Below are 15179 nucleotides of genomic sequence, written 5' to 3' on the forward strand. Positions count from 1 at the left end.
ACATTGACATGAAATGTTCATACTGTATATAATTGGAATGATAGAGTAAAGCACTTATGACAAAATGACAAAAAGTACACCTCTAGGGTCTGCGGCTACCCTGTTGGTAGGATGAGGGTTTTAATATGATGCTGTGTGATTTCCGTGCCTGCAGCGGTGAGAAGTTTCTTTCATTACCTCATCATGCTGCTATAACCATCCAGAAAAAGACAGAAAGACAAAAGGCGATGGCCACTGACGGCATTACAGATGCACTTTTTAAACATATTGGCACAGACGGGAGATACGAGCTGCTTCGCACTGATACTAAAAAGCCAATCTTACTTTGATGTGAAAGTGGAAAAGAGTCACTCGGTCGGCTTTGTGTGAATAGCAGCTCTCTGTTCTGCCAGCTTTTCATCCACGCCAACTTCCCCCTGCTCGGTATTCTGAGTACAAACATTTCTGGTTTGAGAGATATGACATTTAGGCTCAATCACTGGTAATGGGTACATTAACACAGTATCACGGTCTCACTCATACACATACACACACTTACACACTCTCACGCACACACACTAAACTAATGATACACGTTTTTACTGTTGCCAGGAAACGGACTCTGGGGTTTACACCTGCCTGGCTTCCAGCTCCAGTGGAGAGACGAGTTGGAGTGGAGTGCTCACAGTCAAAGGTAAATAGTCTCTGCGTGATGTTAAATACATGCAAATGACAGCTCTGTGAAGTGGCAACGTATAACACAGATATACGATTTAAAAGAACCCTTTTCAGCTGGAAAAAGAAGTGTCTGAAAATGCTCGTCTATTTCTATTAATTAGGGTAACTTTGGAAAAGTCACTGTGTAACTATTTTACTGTCTTTAATTAACAGTATTAATTATCAGTTATAGATAAAAGTGTGACTGCAGATAAGAAGCAATTCTCAGTGTGTCATCCTTCTGTAAAATGTCCAAGTAACAAGATTGTGACCATTTCATTGCTCGAATGAAACAAGTAGCTGAAACTAATTGAAACACTTAACCCCTACTGGTCCCACGGCTGTTACCGGGCATACTGCAGATATAAATGTCTTTGAGTGCATGAATGTGAACAACAGTTTTGTTTTCTGCAGAGGTTGTTATTCCAGTTGTTAGTCCAGTTTTAAAAAAGGAACATAAATAGTATTTTTTACTCATGTGTGTTACTTGTTAATCTTTACTATCAACCCCTGCATTTCTGGTGATAAATAAAGGCTTACAACGTGCTAATCATTTTAGACAAAATGGTGCGACATCGTCGGCTGCTGCTACAGTGCACACTGTCAACTGAATTACAGCGCTTTGTGAGGCTGTGCCCTTTTTATTTTCTCCACAACCCATCAGGCATTAGTACGTAAAATATTTCAAGCTGTAGAGATTTCATTAGTGGCACTAAACGAAAGAATAACGACTTAACAAGCTGCTTTGATGGCACCTTAGTTTGTTATTTGACTATTAGCATCGTAACGGTTAGTTAAGATCTAATAGTTGTCATGAAAAGCTAAATGAAAGCCTGTTAGAAGTGAGGAAGTCAGCCTGTAGCAACGGTGATGTTAATGTTCAATCAACATTAGCAGGATTACACAGAGGACATTATGAGGCAGGAATGCTGAAGGCGGATGCTGCAGTTTAATCTAATCGTCCTTTCTCTCTCTCTCCATCGCCTCCATCTTTATTCCCCCCACCGCTCCAGAGAGCGCAGAATCGTCAGTCGCTCAGGCCACAGAGCCCTTCCAGTTGCCGGGACCTCCGCACAAACCCATCGTCACGGACGTGTCCAAGAACAGCGTCTCTCTGACCTGGCAGCCCAACGCGCACGAGGGAGGAGCTGCCGTCACCTCCTATATCATCGAGGCCTTCAGGTGAGTGTCGCAAGATGTACATCAAAGGCAAGTCCCAGAACCTGAATGGACACACTCTTTCCCCTGATCTCACCCAACAGCGGTACATCTTCACAGCCATCTGGGACAGATTAGATTTTCCTCAACTCAGTCCTCCTCTTTATTTAGCAGCCAAGGCTGTATTCTCCTTGTATTGAATATCTTTAGATGTCTTTATCCAATTTAATTTGGCAATTTTAATGCAAAAGTATTCGTCTTGTCATAATAGAAAACTTTTACATTTTGGGACAGTAAAAGCCCAGACTAATGAAATTCTTTCACAGTTTGGTGCTATTTAAAGTGAGTGGAGCCACCATATTTATTAACTATTATTAGACCTTGAAAACTTGACTCAAATCCACATGCAAAAGATAAAAAAAACATACAAAATCAATTTATTCAATTAATAAAATGATTTTAATTTTACGGACCAGTTTGGTCAGCTATAACATTTAAATGGATGACATAAGTCATCAAAACCTCTCTTGTGCTCAGACACATGCACACTGGTCATAGTTACAAATGTGAAAGGCCTCTATGGTCTTTCTTGTCCGTCATGGCTAATCTAGACTCAGAATCTAGAACTGAACCTGAATGTATCTCAGCAGAACCCTTCAGGTACTGCCACCTGAGAGGAAGTCCACGTTGGATTAATTACGGGGCAAAGTAGATTTAGCTGAGCAGGATGGGTGGCTCAACGGATGGAAGGAGGAAGAGAGGCAGCATTCTGGGGAAATGTGCCCTTCCAATTCGATAAAGAGGGGAACACCGGCAGAGCTTAATCAGATCCAGACGTCCACCGTGGCCCATGGCAGCAGCAGAGCGTTTCCGAGTAACGTAAACTGATTCTTTATAAAGCAGCTGGAGGGGGCCGGTGGGATGTTTGCAATAAAATTTTTCATGCCTGAGGTGCTAAGGTTTGTTTGTAAGAGCACAGGGAAGAGTCAGGGTTGGGGCCTGTGTGAGTGTGTGTGTGTGTGTGTGTGTGTGTGTACATTTATTTAATGTACAAAGGCAGGCTTCTCATTCTCCTGGCTGCATCCTTGCAGCCTTGCACAAAGTTACCTTGAATCTAGCGCCGGCACGGGGCAGTCGCTCTCACACACGAGAGATGAGTATTTATGAGTCGTTTTCCACTTTGGTCTAATTGTGCAGTTCAGCACTGACGCTTCACCACAAAACCCGCACTGTACCCTTTGGGAAAATCTAAAAGTGTCAAACAAATGTTTGCGGAGGCCTTTGTGGCTGCCACTCTGCCAAGGTGATGGTGAATTCTTAGAGAAAAAGGGAATCGACAGGAGGAAGATGGAGCCGGATTGAGGGGTAGCCGGATGCATCTGGGGGAGTGCCACAAGGCTAAGAACATGGCCTCATTTCTTGTTGGCAGCTGTGCCTTCTTACAAGCCTCATTACATTATTCATCAGGACAACAAATTGTATCATTTGGAGGAGATCTTCTTAGTGAGCACAAACTCTGAACCGAGTGACTTTGCTCACATCTGCTATTGTTTACCAGATAAGAAATATTAGAGGAAGCCAAAAATAGATGCTGCTATCTGGAAATCCTCTCATGTATTGTTTAATTGTGTAGCTGCGTATCAAATCAGCATTGCAAAGCACTCCTGGATGCAGTATGAAACATACACACACACACAGTCTTTAGTGTGTGGTCTGTCAGTCTTTATATTCCGATTATTTGACAGCTATCTCTGCTTATTTCTCAGTGTTTCCTACAACCAATACATAACTTGAGAAAATATTTAATAGATGAATCCATAACAAATAATTAGTTACTAAACTGACTGCGCCAGATGCTTTGTTCGAACCTGCGTTGGAGAAGGGCAGGCACTTTCAAAAAATACTTGGCAGGTGATTGGATGAACCACCTGTCTATGGGCACAGTCACACATACACAAAATCAACATTGGCGAATATATGCCTCCTGTTCACTTCCATTTTAAGCAAATGAAGGGGCAAAAGAGCCATTGCTTCCGATGGAAAAGCAGATTTGCATCTAAGCCAAGCCACTCTACTGAGTACAGCCTCAACAAATAGCAATTGCATGTGTTTCCATATGTGGACCATCCCGCACTGCCCACATTGTTTTTCGGCAGGTGATGGTAACTCACCCGCATTTGCATACGTGTGATCGCAACCTATCACCATCTATCACAGGCGAACTTGAACTAATCAGATCAAAGAAAACATATAACTATATAACAAACTCTGACTGAAGTCAGTCAGGAGAAGAGCAAAAACATCTTTTCCATCGAGAAAAGTCTTCAGTGTCATTCTTTGCTCCTCTTTCAATGAAGAAATACTCTCCAGTTCTGATACATGATTTAGCAGCCGCCATTGTTGTGGTCAAGCAAACAGTCACTGTGTTCAGACACAAGCGACAGGGGTTCTTGCGTGATCTCATGAGTCCTGCTGCCAAGCAAGGTTAATTAGCTACACCCTTAATAATTCAAAGTTAGCTCCACCTTTGCTTACATGACATGTGCAAGCAGCAGCCATGAAAATCCATTCAAAGCTGAACAAAAGTCATCTTATTTGGTCATCAGTAAATATCATGATACCATATTGTTATAATTTCTTTCTTCTATCCTTTCACAGCCAATCAGCAGGCAGCACATGGCAGACCGTAGCAGACATGGTCAAGATAGAAACGCACACAATCACCGGCCTCCTCCCTAACACCATCTACCTATTCATCGTCCGAGCAGTCAACGCCTACGGCCTGAGTGACCCGAGCCCCATCTCTGAGCCTGTCAGAACGCAAGGTCAGTCTGCACTTCTCTCCCGCCAAATCAAACATAACTATGTGAATGCACTGGTGGCAGCACTCTGAGGAGAAGTTAACATGTGTGTTTTCTCTCAGATGTGAGTCCCACAGGTCAGGGAGTGGACCACAGGCAGGTGCAGAGGGAGCTGGGTGAGGTGGCTGTCCAGCTGCAAGATCCCGTCACACTGACAACAGCTTCTATCCGAGTATCCTGGACGGTGAGTGGCTCTTTGTGGAACTTTTGAGGGTTTCGTTAGGGGTTAGGAAACAGAAAAATGTACTCTTTCACCTCCATCTCTCCTCTCTTTTACCTTTTTCTAATTTCCCCATGTCACCCTCTATTCATCAAGGTTGACCGCCAGTCTCAGTACGTCCAGGGCTATCGTCTCTTCTACCGACCCAGTGGGGGAACTTGGCTCCTCCAGGACATCAATGCCCCCTCCGAGCGCAGCACCGTCCTCACCAACCTGCTCAAAGGGACAGAGTACGAGATAAAGATCCGTCCCTATTTTGATGAATTCCAGGGCAAGGACAGCCGAACGTTACTGGTTCGAACCGCAGAAGAAGGTATTAAAATCTGGGGACTTCTGGAACATGTTTGCACCAAAACAAAACATTGCAAGGCCTTGAAAATGGTTGCTCATTAACCCGTCTGACACCACATGAATCTCAGTAATGTTATCTCGTTTTGGGGTTAATTTTATATCCTCCGCAATTTGGGTTCATTTATATTGATCCCTATTTCATTAAATTCAGCCTCCACACACCACCATTTTTGTAGCCTGAGGTTCACAGCAGGTTTGTATTGCTTGATGCAAACTCTAGATTAAAAACAAGGGAGTGGAAATTTTTTTTTGCCGTCAGCACTTATAGCCTTTGGATCGACCTGCCTGAGTAGCTTAGTCTGGTAAAAAAACATTATTAACTTTTTAAAGCACTCAATAAAACTTCATTTCCCCTCCTGCTACAGCTCACTTTCATGTTTCTCGATTTGTGTTTTATAGGTCCACACTTTCATTGCCTTGAGCAATTTTATTTTTTGCGGTTTAAATGCTTTGTGCTCACTGTAAGGATGTTGATGAAATGACATGAATGCTGTCCCCCCCACCTCTCACAGTCCCCAGTGCCCCACCCAGAGCTGTTACAGTGGCAACAGTGAAGCTAAGCAACAGCTCCAGCATCAGCGTCTCCTGGGAGCCTCCACCCAGCGAGATGCAGAACGGCATCATCCAGGAGTACAGGGTAAACACACCTCAGCCGAGCTGAGTCATGTGTGATGCATGAGCAGTGTCACTGTGTTTTATCTGAAGGCAACATGCACTAAACAAACAAAGCTGAACACAGGGTTTGTACAAAGTTGAAAGTTTGGAAAATGCTTATTTTTTGTTGTTGGTATGGTAGGCTTGGTAACATTTTATCCACACAATCACTCATATAAACCAAAAATCTTTCAATATTTGAAATGAAACATCATACTTCTATTGTCTCCTGGCATGTTCAGATGTTATTCATAGCTAGATAATCCCTTAATCTGGAAATTAGCTAGCAATAAATAATCGTGATGAAAACATACAATTAATGTTTATATGAACAAAGTGACAATGTGCATTGATTACTGTTGGTATTAAGACATTTTGTAAACTTTCTTTTCACTATTTATACTAACAATGTGATAGTATGTAAGGATAAACATGCTAGCTTCTCACAAAAGGTCACTTTGAAATTTTTTATCAAAATATATATTTGTAGAAATAACTTTTGTGGTCATACAACATTATATTCAAATCCCTAAATTGGTTATTTCTTATTTATTTATTTCTGAGTTACACCTTGGCAAACTGGTATATGATACAAATTCCTGTGTTTGAATGGATTTCAACTGTCCCAAAGTGGTCGTTTCTTGATGCACGCACCATTTATTTCATAAAATGTATATTAGATGTATGTAATGTATGTCAGACAGTTTTTTGTTTGTTGTTGTTTGTTTGTATATTACGATGGAAATATAAATACAAATATTGTTGTACAATATGGCAAAATTAATTTTAATAGATTTAAAGTAATTTCAAGTCTTCAAAATAGCAGTCATGATCGGATAGTTTCACCAAAGGATATTTTGACACTTTAAATAACTACTACATGTATATGGTATCTTTTTATGCAATTAAACCTGGATAAAATGCAGTTGCTGAAGCTATACGAACCCTGCATTTAACACAGAGAAAACATTTCCACACATCCTCACAGCTTCTTCTCACACAAAAGTTGCACCTAATTTTCAAAATGTTAAGAAGAATGAGATTTCCATAATTACATTTATACTGATCACAAAAAACGATGTAGATTAAAGGAAGCTGGGTGTGATTGGAGGATTGTGGATGGCACAAAAGACGCTGCAATTCAATCTCAGGAAGATGACCCTAATATTTTGTTCAGTCAGTGTACATGCAGAAATAATTCCTTGTCAAAGGAAAAGAAAAGGGCCGTGTTTTTAAGACTTCAAAGTGGTTAAGTAGTAGTCAAGTTCAATGACTACTGTACATTTAACACAGGGAATATCCAGTGTGCTTTGATGTCGTTTTGAACAGATCAAAAATTGCAGACTATAGTTAACTATTTCATCAGTGAATGAAAATGCAAATACACTCAACTGAGGAGCACAGACTGACAAGGATCTAAAAGAATCACAAAAACATGAGATGATCTGCATAACAAGAAGTTCAGTGCCGACTCTGTTTGTCCCAACAAGGTGTGGTGTGTGGGCAGTGGCGGCGGCGATAATCAGACCCCCTACTACATCAACAAGACGGTGGACGGGAACACGTTGTCCACGGTGCTGAAAGGCCTGATGCCCGGCGTGCTCTACAAGGTGGAGGTGGCGGCAGTGACCAGCGCCGGCATCGGCACCCGCAGTCAGCCGGTGTCCGTCCTCATCAGTGAGTCCAGAAAGAGATGGGTTTCACGGTGGAGATGTGCAAGAGAAATTAACATTTTTAGTCTGTGGGGCAAATTTTCATTCATTTGATTCATTTTTAAAATATCAGAATGTTTATTTAGTTATTTTAGCCATGCGTGCAGGGTTGCCCTGTGGATAGCATTGTCTGTCTGTCAGTCCACCACTTGGGTCCAGACTGAAATAGCTCAACAACTATCAGATGGATAGTCAAGACATTTTGTTCATGACATTTATGGTCCCCAGAGAATAAATCATAATGATTTTGGTGATCCTCTGACTTTTCCTCCAATGCCACCATGAGGACAGTTTTGAGCGAAACAACTGTTGAATGTGTGGCAGTAATATGTGATACAAACAGTTGTATTAATAAAATCAAGGAAATATACTGTATTCAGAATTTGACAGGGGGCATGTAAAAGTTTGGGAACCCCTGCTCTAGACTTTCTTATCTCTATAATTTTTTATAAAACTGCTTTAGGCTCATTCATGTATTATAAAGGTTACTCAATATACATGGTTGGGTTTTTATCAATTGCTCTATCTTTAAAAACAAAAGAATAAAATGACAGGAAAAGGTAAAATAATTTTTTGTTCTCCCTCAGTTCGTCCTTGTCATCTTATTTTGCCCTCCTCCCTCTCGTTTCTTTCCCCCAGAGCTGCCAGCTGAACAGCCCTCTGTGCCAGGCGGTGGCGGCGGCACCAGCGACAGCGGAGAGGAGAGCAGCGTGAGTCTGGCCGAGCAGATCACCGACGTGGTCAAGCAGCCTGCGTTCATCGCTGGCATCGGCGGGGCCTGCTGGGTCATCCTCATGGGCTTCAGCGTCTGGATCTACTGCCGGCGCAAGAAGAGGAAGGAGCTGAGCCACTACACTGCCTCCTTTGCATACACGCCAGCAGGTCAGAAAGAATGATTGTGGTGGGACATTATATTCTGTTACTGACCCAAGGCTGTCTCTGTCTGCTGTCTGATATGATACTTTGCACTTGTGCCTGAAGTAGTGGAAATTACCCATAGTAGCATTCAAATTGTAGCCCAAGGCATTTAAGCACATTTAAATACATTTGGGAGCAACAGGAAAAATAGCCACAGCGTAATCCTCTCATAGGTTAAATGTGGCCTTGAGTACTTGTTTAACACCTCTATATTTATTTCTGACTACATCCTGTACATAAGGTCCTATTGTAGAATTTACAATAAGTCTATTTACTGAAGCAATACTTGCTTATAGAGATGTATCACTTGCCTATGACTCAATTCAGAAAAACATAAATGCATGATTTAGTTTTCTTTGTGCTATGACATTTGTATTTCTACCAAATGGGCTCTTCCAGTGGGGGGAATTGAAAAGATTTCTGTGGTAATGAGAACAGCTGATCTTGGATAATATAAGCAGTTTCGCCAAGTAGGCCACCAAAATGTAACATCCATGAGTCAGTTCACCCCTCCACCTCATCGTTCTCTCTTTATCTCTGTCTCCTGCAGTTGGCTTCCCTCATGGAGAGGGATCAGGACTCAATGGAAGGTAATTCAATTATATCCTTGATATACCCTCTATATTCTGCTGTGTCTCTGTATTTTGTTTAACTCACACTCATCAGTAGACTGGACTGATCATTGTAAATGTTCCTTCGTAGCTTCCTCTATCTTTCTCTCTGGTCTTTGTATTTCCATCTGGACAGACGCTGCTGTTGTACTGTGTCCCACCATGTCTTAAATTAACGCCAGAATGTCTCTGTAGGCCCGGCGTGCTGGGAGGCAACATGGGCAACTACCCGTGGCTGGCAGACTCTTGGCCCACCACCAACCTTGTCCACAGTGGTAAAGAGGCGGTCAACTGCTGCACCACCAATCACGACACGGCTGAGAGATACTACAATGGTAGGATGCTGCTGAAACAGCTTGGTAGATGCAGTAAATGAATATCAGTTTTTGGATTCTTGTGCTGCTATAAAAGCTGTCGTGGCAGATTTTCTCATTAAAGCTGCTGTATATGACTGATGAGAGCCCAGCATCTCAGACCAAAAGAAATGAGCGAGCTCTACGGCCCACCGGACTCCACTGATAAAAACACTTGTATTCATTTAAACTCTACAGAATACAACTCACCAAGTGAGTCTTTAAACTGCTCCAACATCAATCAACCAACTCTGGTTTGGTCTAAATAAACCATTAAAAAGGTAGACAAGAAAACCGAAGATCGTAACTTAATTTAAAGTGGACAGAAACAAAATAATACTCACCAAAGTAGTTTCAACAATTACCAACTCTGGTTTAGTCGAAATAAATGGTTAATTTACCAACATAGATATGAAAAACAGCAGTTTCAGTCGCTCTGTTCAAACCCAATGGAGGGAGAAAAATAAACAATCCTCAGGGATCAATGCTAGGAGAGGGAATGGAACAAATAGTTGTTTGTTAATTACATTAATGTTCTGAACCTCATATTAAAAAATATATTGTATATATAAATAAATGGTATATATATAGATAGTCTTTTAGTAGCTTCAGTGATTACTACAGGCATTCAGAAAAACTGATGTAATAGAAAATAGAGCATGAAAGTTGTACTCAACATTACATCCATCCCTGTGTAGAAGCCGGTATCTCCAACTACCTAAACCAGACGGAGAAGTATAGCATGGGAGGCTCCACCGAAGGTCCCATCTACAGCACCATCGATGCCACCAGTGAGGACCTGCACAGCTTCCCATACGCCCAGCACACCTCCACTACCCCCTACGCCTCCACCTCCATCATGCCTTTCGCCAACCAGACGCAGGCCCAAAGTGGCGAGCAGCAAGATGACGGACACTGGATCACCCAGCCGGGTCCCTCCGGAGCTCAATACGCCCAGCCGGACCGCTGCAATGGTGAGGAGAGCACAAGGAACATGACCTGCTCTGTCATTGGTCACATCTTGTTGTTGAAAGTCACCAACTGAACCAGTTTAGCATGTGTATAGTTCTCAGTTTTTAAAAATCTGTGCCTGGTCTGGCACCAGTTTCCAGTCTCTCCAGCCACTGTTGTACCTCAAGACCCTTCAACTCTACTGACCAATCACTGCTCCCCATCCCAATTAAAAAAGGGTTGTTGAGCATTTTCCAGCTTTGCCTCCAGACTATGAAAATGATAAAGATATTTTTTATTTAGCTTTTCAAATGTTATCATGACTACATGATTTCTCATATTGTGTTGTAATTATGTTTTCAACACATTTATCTATTATTGTTTAGTTTTGTCAGAGCTGAAATGATTTTTCAGTTAACTGATTAGTAGAGCGACAAATAAATGAATCACATATCTATTTTGACAATCAAGTCATTTTTCAAGCAAAAATGCCAATAATTGCCCAGTTACAGCTTCTCAACTGCCCTGCTTTTTTTATTGTGTGAGATATTAAACTGAATATTTCGGGGGTTTGGATTGTTGACTGGATAAACAGGCAATGTGAAGATGTCGCCTCAGGCTTTTGGAAATTTTCCACCAATTAAAAACAAAAACAAACAGTTAAAACAAATTAACTGATTTATCAATAAAATAATGAGATTAATTCTTGAAAACAACAAGAGTTATCATTAGCTTTGGAACATTTACCCAGCTGTCTAGTCGCTACATTTTGTGATTTTAGATGTGTTCTATAATAAATTAAATGATTATATAGCATCAGTGCTACAGGGAGTTTTTTAGAAGAGTGAAATTAAAATAATTGTCTTAAAAATCAAATTTTGCTGCCCTGTGGTCAGACCCATATTCACATCTTTCAGCCACAGGCCTGCTGGGAAATGCATTAGTATCAAGTGAATCACTTTGTTTCTCTCTCCCTCTGTTTTACAGGTAAGCCCAAGCAGAAGCCGATGGGTAAGGCTGTTAAGACCCCATCTCTGACCTGGATGGAGGCGTTGCCCCCGCCTCCCCCCATCGGAGAGCTGGAACAGTGTGAGCAGGACGACCAGCCCCCAGAGCACGAGGACATGGATCTAGGGTGAGTCAGACTTCCACTCCGTCTCACATATAAATTAGTATTAAACTTCTACATCATTTAGACTTACTGTCACCTCTAACGGCACATTAAGTATCGAACCCAACGTGGCTCTTATGCCTCCGGCTTTAACAACTCAATTACCTCGGCCGTGGTCAATTGCTTTAGTGATTTAGCTGTTTTCCCCGCCCTTAAAACACAATTAGCTGTGTTCCTCCTTACCAGTCGCTCCCTGCAAACCTCAGAGTAAACTATCACTCAGTATCACGCTCATAGCTGTGATCCCACCCAAGTGGAAGCTTCGCCTCCTGCAGTTTTGCCAACGGCAAGGCCCTCTACCTTGAGTTGAGCCTAAAAGAACAGCATTAATCTTTAAGTAGCTTCACAGCTAGCTGGAATTGAAGGCACCAGTGAGACAACAGGCTGCACCTCTACAATATCTTTAAGGAAAACACAAAAGATGTCGCTTACATTATACTCATCTCGCTACAACACTTCTCTGTTCTTCCTCGTAGCTCGGATGAGGAGTGGTGCCCCCCCCTCCCGGAGAGGACCTATCTGATGGAAGGCTGTGAGGATGGACCCTCTCCCCCACAGAGGAACAACGCCTCCTCCCCAGCCACCTCCTACAGTCACCAGTCGACTGCCACACTCACCCCATCGCCTCACGAGGAAAGCCGAGCCCCCCACGACCTCCCCCGCCTCAACCAGCTAGACAGCCAGCAGCTGTCACGGTATGTGAATGTGCTCAGCACTGACTGGTAGTGTTCATATTTGAATCCACTGTAATTCATGAACAAATACATTGCATCTGCTTTAATGAATGCAAACCTCCACTGTGCTTAGGAAGGTTATTTCATTTTTAATCCATGTGTTTTTCCCCAGATACTTTACTGCCCACTCTTTACTGCTTGCTTAACAGAAGGACAAATATATATATATATTTTCTTTGTTTATTTATTACTCCATAATGACAATTGCACTGTAGCATTACCAAAGTTATTGTTATTTAGACCAATCTGTCAAATTCCTCCATTACAGTAGGTCATTATACACACAGTGTTATAGGAGTGGGATAAATAAAATAAAAAATCTGATTTTATACATATTGTAGCGTCAGTTTTCCTCATGAAGTAATCCCAATACACTGTCTTCCAGTATATATCAAAATATATTGAATCATAACCCCTGTATTGTGATATATGTATCGTTTCGCCAAGTACTTGCCAATACACAGCCAATACACTCAGGGGTCTTTCTACAGCATTACTCGCTGGTAGCTTAAGGTGGCTAATGCTAGTAAACTTTAGATACTAACTTTAGTCTCCCTTGAATAATGTATTTTGACAGCGTAGCTGCACATTTTCATACAAAGAATTGAACTGAACAATCCACATGTTGGATACTCAGCTAATCCCAGATGTTAAATGGTCAATTTAAAAAACAATAGAACAGGTACAATCATAACAGACATAAAAAAGACATAACATAAAGATAAAAAAAAAAACACGCACAATTTATATTATTTTCATAAACCTCGCTCTGAACCAAAGATTTAGCCTCTGAATCCAACGATTTGTTCTCTCCAGTAACATGACGCCCTTACTTCTCATAGCAGAAGGTTACCCTGCGGTCCAGTGCCAGTTCCCCAGGCGCCGAGCCCGCCGCTCACCCAGTCCAACCCCAACCTCTCCGGCCAACAGCATCACAGCTCATCAGAGGTTGGCACGCTGCAGTGCCAAAGTCCTGCCCATCGCTGCCTCCACAGCCAGGGGCCAGCTCTGAATGAAGACAATGTCAGCGCCACTACACCGGGTAAAGTGACCGCCAACGATGTGTTCTCACGCATTACTAGCCTCACACAAAGGCCAAACAAGACCATGAACGCTGAACATTCATACTTACATTCACCCTAGAACTGACTGCATTATATGCTCCATGTTTGTTCAGACTGGAGAAAAAGCACTTTCTGATTGCTGTCTTTTCCTCTCAAACAGTGCACAGTCGCTCATCCCCAGCAGACACATGCACTCCTCCCAACCAAAAATCGCGAGTGAAAAAAAAGGTGTCTAAGAGTTCAGCATACAGAAGAGATATACAAGGAGGTGAGTGGATTTCAGTTTAGATTTAAACAAGTTCACTTCAGGGACAGAACATCTACATTTCTGTTTTTCATTACTAATATTTTCTTAGAAAGTGTTATTGTGTTATTACATCCAGGGAACAGTTCACTGTTAGAAACGAAGGTGTTATTTTGCGTGACAATGACACCGTCGTAGGACATCAAATGTTCTCTGTAGCTGAATATGCAGCTCTACTGCAAAAGAGGAAGTCATTCATTCTTCTTTGTCAGTGAGTGAATAAACGCGGCCCATAATATTTCAGCACATGAACACATTCTGAAACACTATCTGTGACTGAATATCTACAACTTGGCCACAAAGGCGAGATATGAGGCTAGTGTTTTATTATGTTATGTGTATTATAGACATGGATTTGACTTGTAATCTTAGCTTACAGACTCTGTTTTATCTGCACACACCATATGTTTACCAGATAACCATCCCCAGCTTTGTTTAAGTAAACAGCACTAGGCTGCATGTGAATCACACAATCAGAACGCTAATTTTAACAGGCAGAAAGGCAGTGTTAATTAAAATGTACCCCTGTTTTCTAAAAGAAAACAACACTGCGGCTGGCCTCTTGGGTTCTCGCAATTATGTGCATAAAAACAGACAACAAAAACAAAATGCTTTTCTTTTTTTTTTTAAGCAGTATAAAGCTGTTATGTAACAGAAACCTCACACTAAAATTAGCTTGAATGCATCGACCGAAAAAGGCAGCAAAAAGCTCTCTTCCTTATATTCCAAACTCTTCTTCATGCATACTTCTGCCTCCGCTTCCTTCTGCTCAGACCTGCCCCCACCCCCGGAGCCTCCCCCAGCGGAGAACAGGTTGCAGGTCCCCCAGGGGTGCATGGAGGCCAGCAACGTGGCCAATGGTGCTCTGTCCTCCCTGGAGAGGAGCGAGTACAGCAGCAGCAGTCACCAACGGAAGGGCTCGGGACAAAGGCACACCGACAGTAAGACAGTAGTATTTCAGAGCACAGTATCTCAGTTATTATTTAGTTTAAGCGTAGTGGAATGAAATTAAGCACAGAGAACGTGTATTTCACTCCCTGTAGAAATGAGATGAAAAGACAACAGTTGTATGTTTCTACACTGTTGTAACCAAGCTCAGACTCCACATTTATGCTGTATCATGCCTTACTACTGCACTGCAGTATTTCCTCCTCCAGTGTTGCACAATGGGGTAAAATAAGACTGGCTAGAAACACTTGTGTCTGTGACCAGTTGCCAGATCATCCCTTGTGAAAGACTATAACATTTATAACATGCAACTGTAGCATAGCAAGTATACAACATCCCAAGTTGGTAGCCATACATGAAAAACGGAAGATGTGGTCTACAAGACCCAGAAATTCTGCAACATGGTGCCTCCCTGTAGCAGACAACACAGTTTTTCTATATTTTGGCCTGAGGTTTACAGCTAATTACAAAAC

The 15179-nt window shown here is 42.0% G+C and overlaps 1 protein-coding gene across 4 annotated transcripts in view; it reads left to right on the forward strand.

Moving 5' to 3' along the window:
* The window catches only part of robo3 (roundabout, axon guidance receptor, homolog 3 (Drosophila)), an 89491-nt gene that overhangs the window by 66766 nt on the left and 7546 nt on the right, over positions 1-15179 (forward strand). For 2 of the 4 annotated variants that reach the window (XM_035667004.1, XM_035667006.1), the window contains 16 exons: positions 592-673; positions 1710-1878; positions 4513-4679; positions 4778-4899; positions 5032-5248; positions 5799-5923; positions 7431-7617; positions 8292-8534; positions 9121-9160; positions 9377-9516; positions 10233-10508; positions 11473-11620; positions 12133-12351; positions 13233-13432; positions 13615-13722; positions 14532-14699. In XM_035667004.1, coding sequence (XP_035522897.1) covers positions 592-673; positions 1710-1878; positions 4513-4679; positions 4778-4899; positions 5032-5248; positions 5799-5923; positions 7431-7617; positions 8292-8534; positions 9121-9160; positions 9377-9516; positions 10233-10508; positions 11473-11620; positions 12133-12351; positions 13233-13432; positions 13615-13722; positions 14532-14699 — 2611 coding nt within the window. The remainder of the gene's footprint in view (positions 1-591; positions 674-1709; positions 1879-4512; positions 4680-4777; positions 4900-5031; positions 5249-5798; positions 5924-7430; positions 7618-8291; positions 8535-9120; positions 9161-9376; positions 9517-10232; positions 10509-11472; positions 11621-12132; positions 12352-13232; positions 13433-13614; positions 13723-14531; positions 14700-15179) is intronic. The other 2 variants (XM_035667005.1, XM_035667008.1) reach the window with 1 other exon arrangement.

This window comes from Morone saxatilis, unplaced genomic scaffold, assembly GCF_004916995.1.
Source record: "Morone saxatilis isolate NCDOM2014 unplaced genomic scaffold, NCSU_SB_2.0 Contig20, whole genome shotgun sequence".
Taxonomy (NCBI): domain Eukaryota; kingdom Metazoa; phylum Chordata; class Actinopteri; family Moronidae; genus Morone; species Morone saxatilis.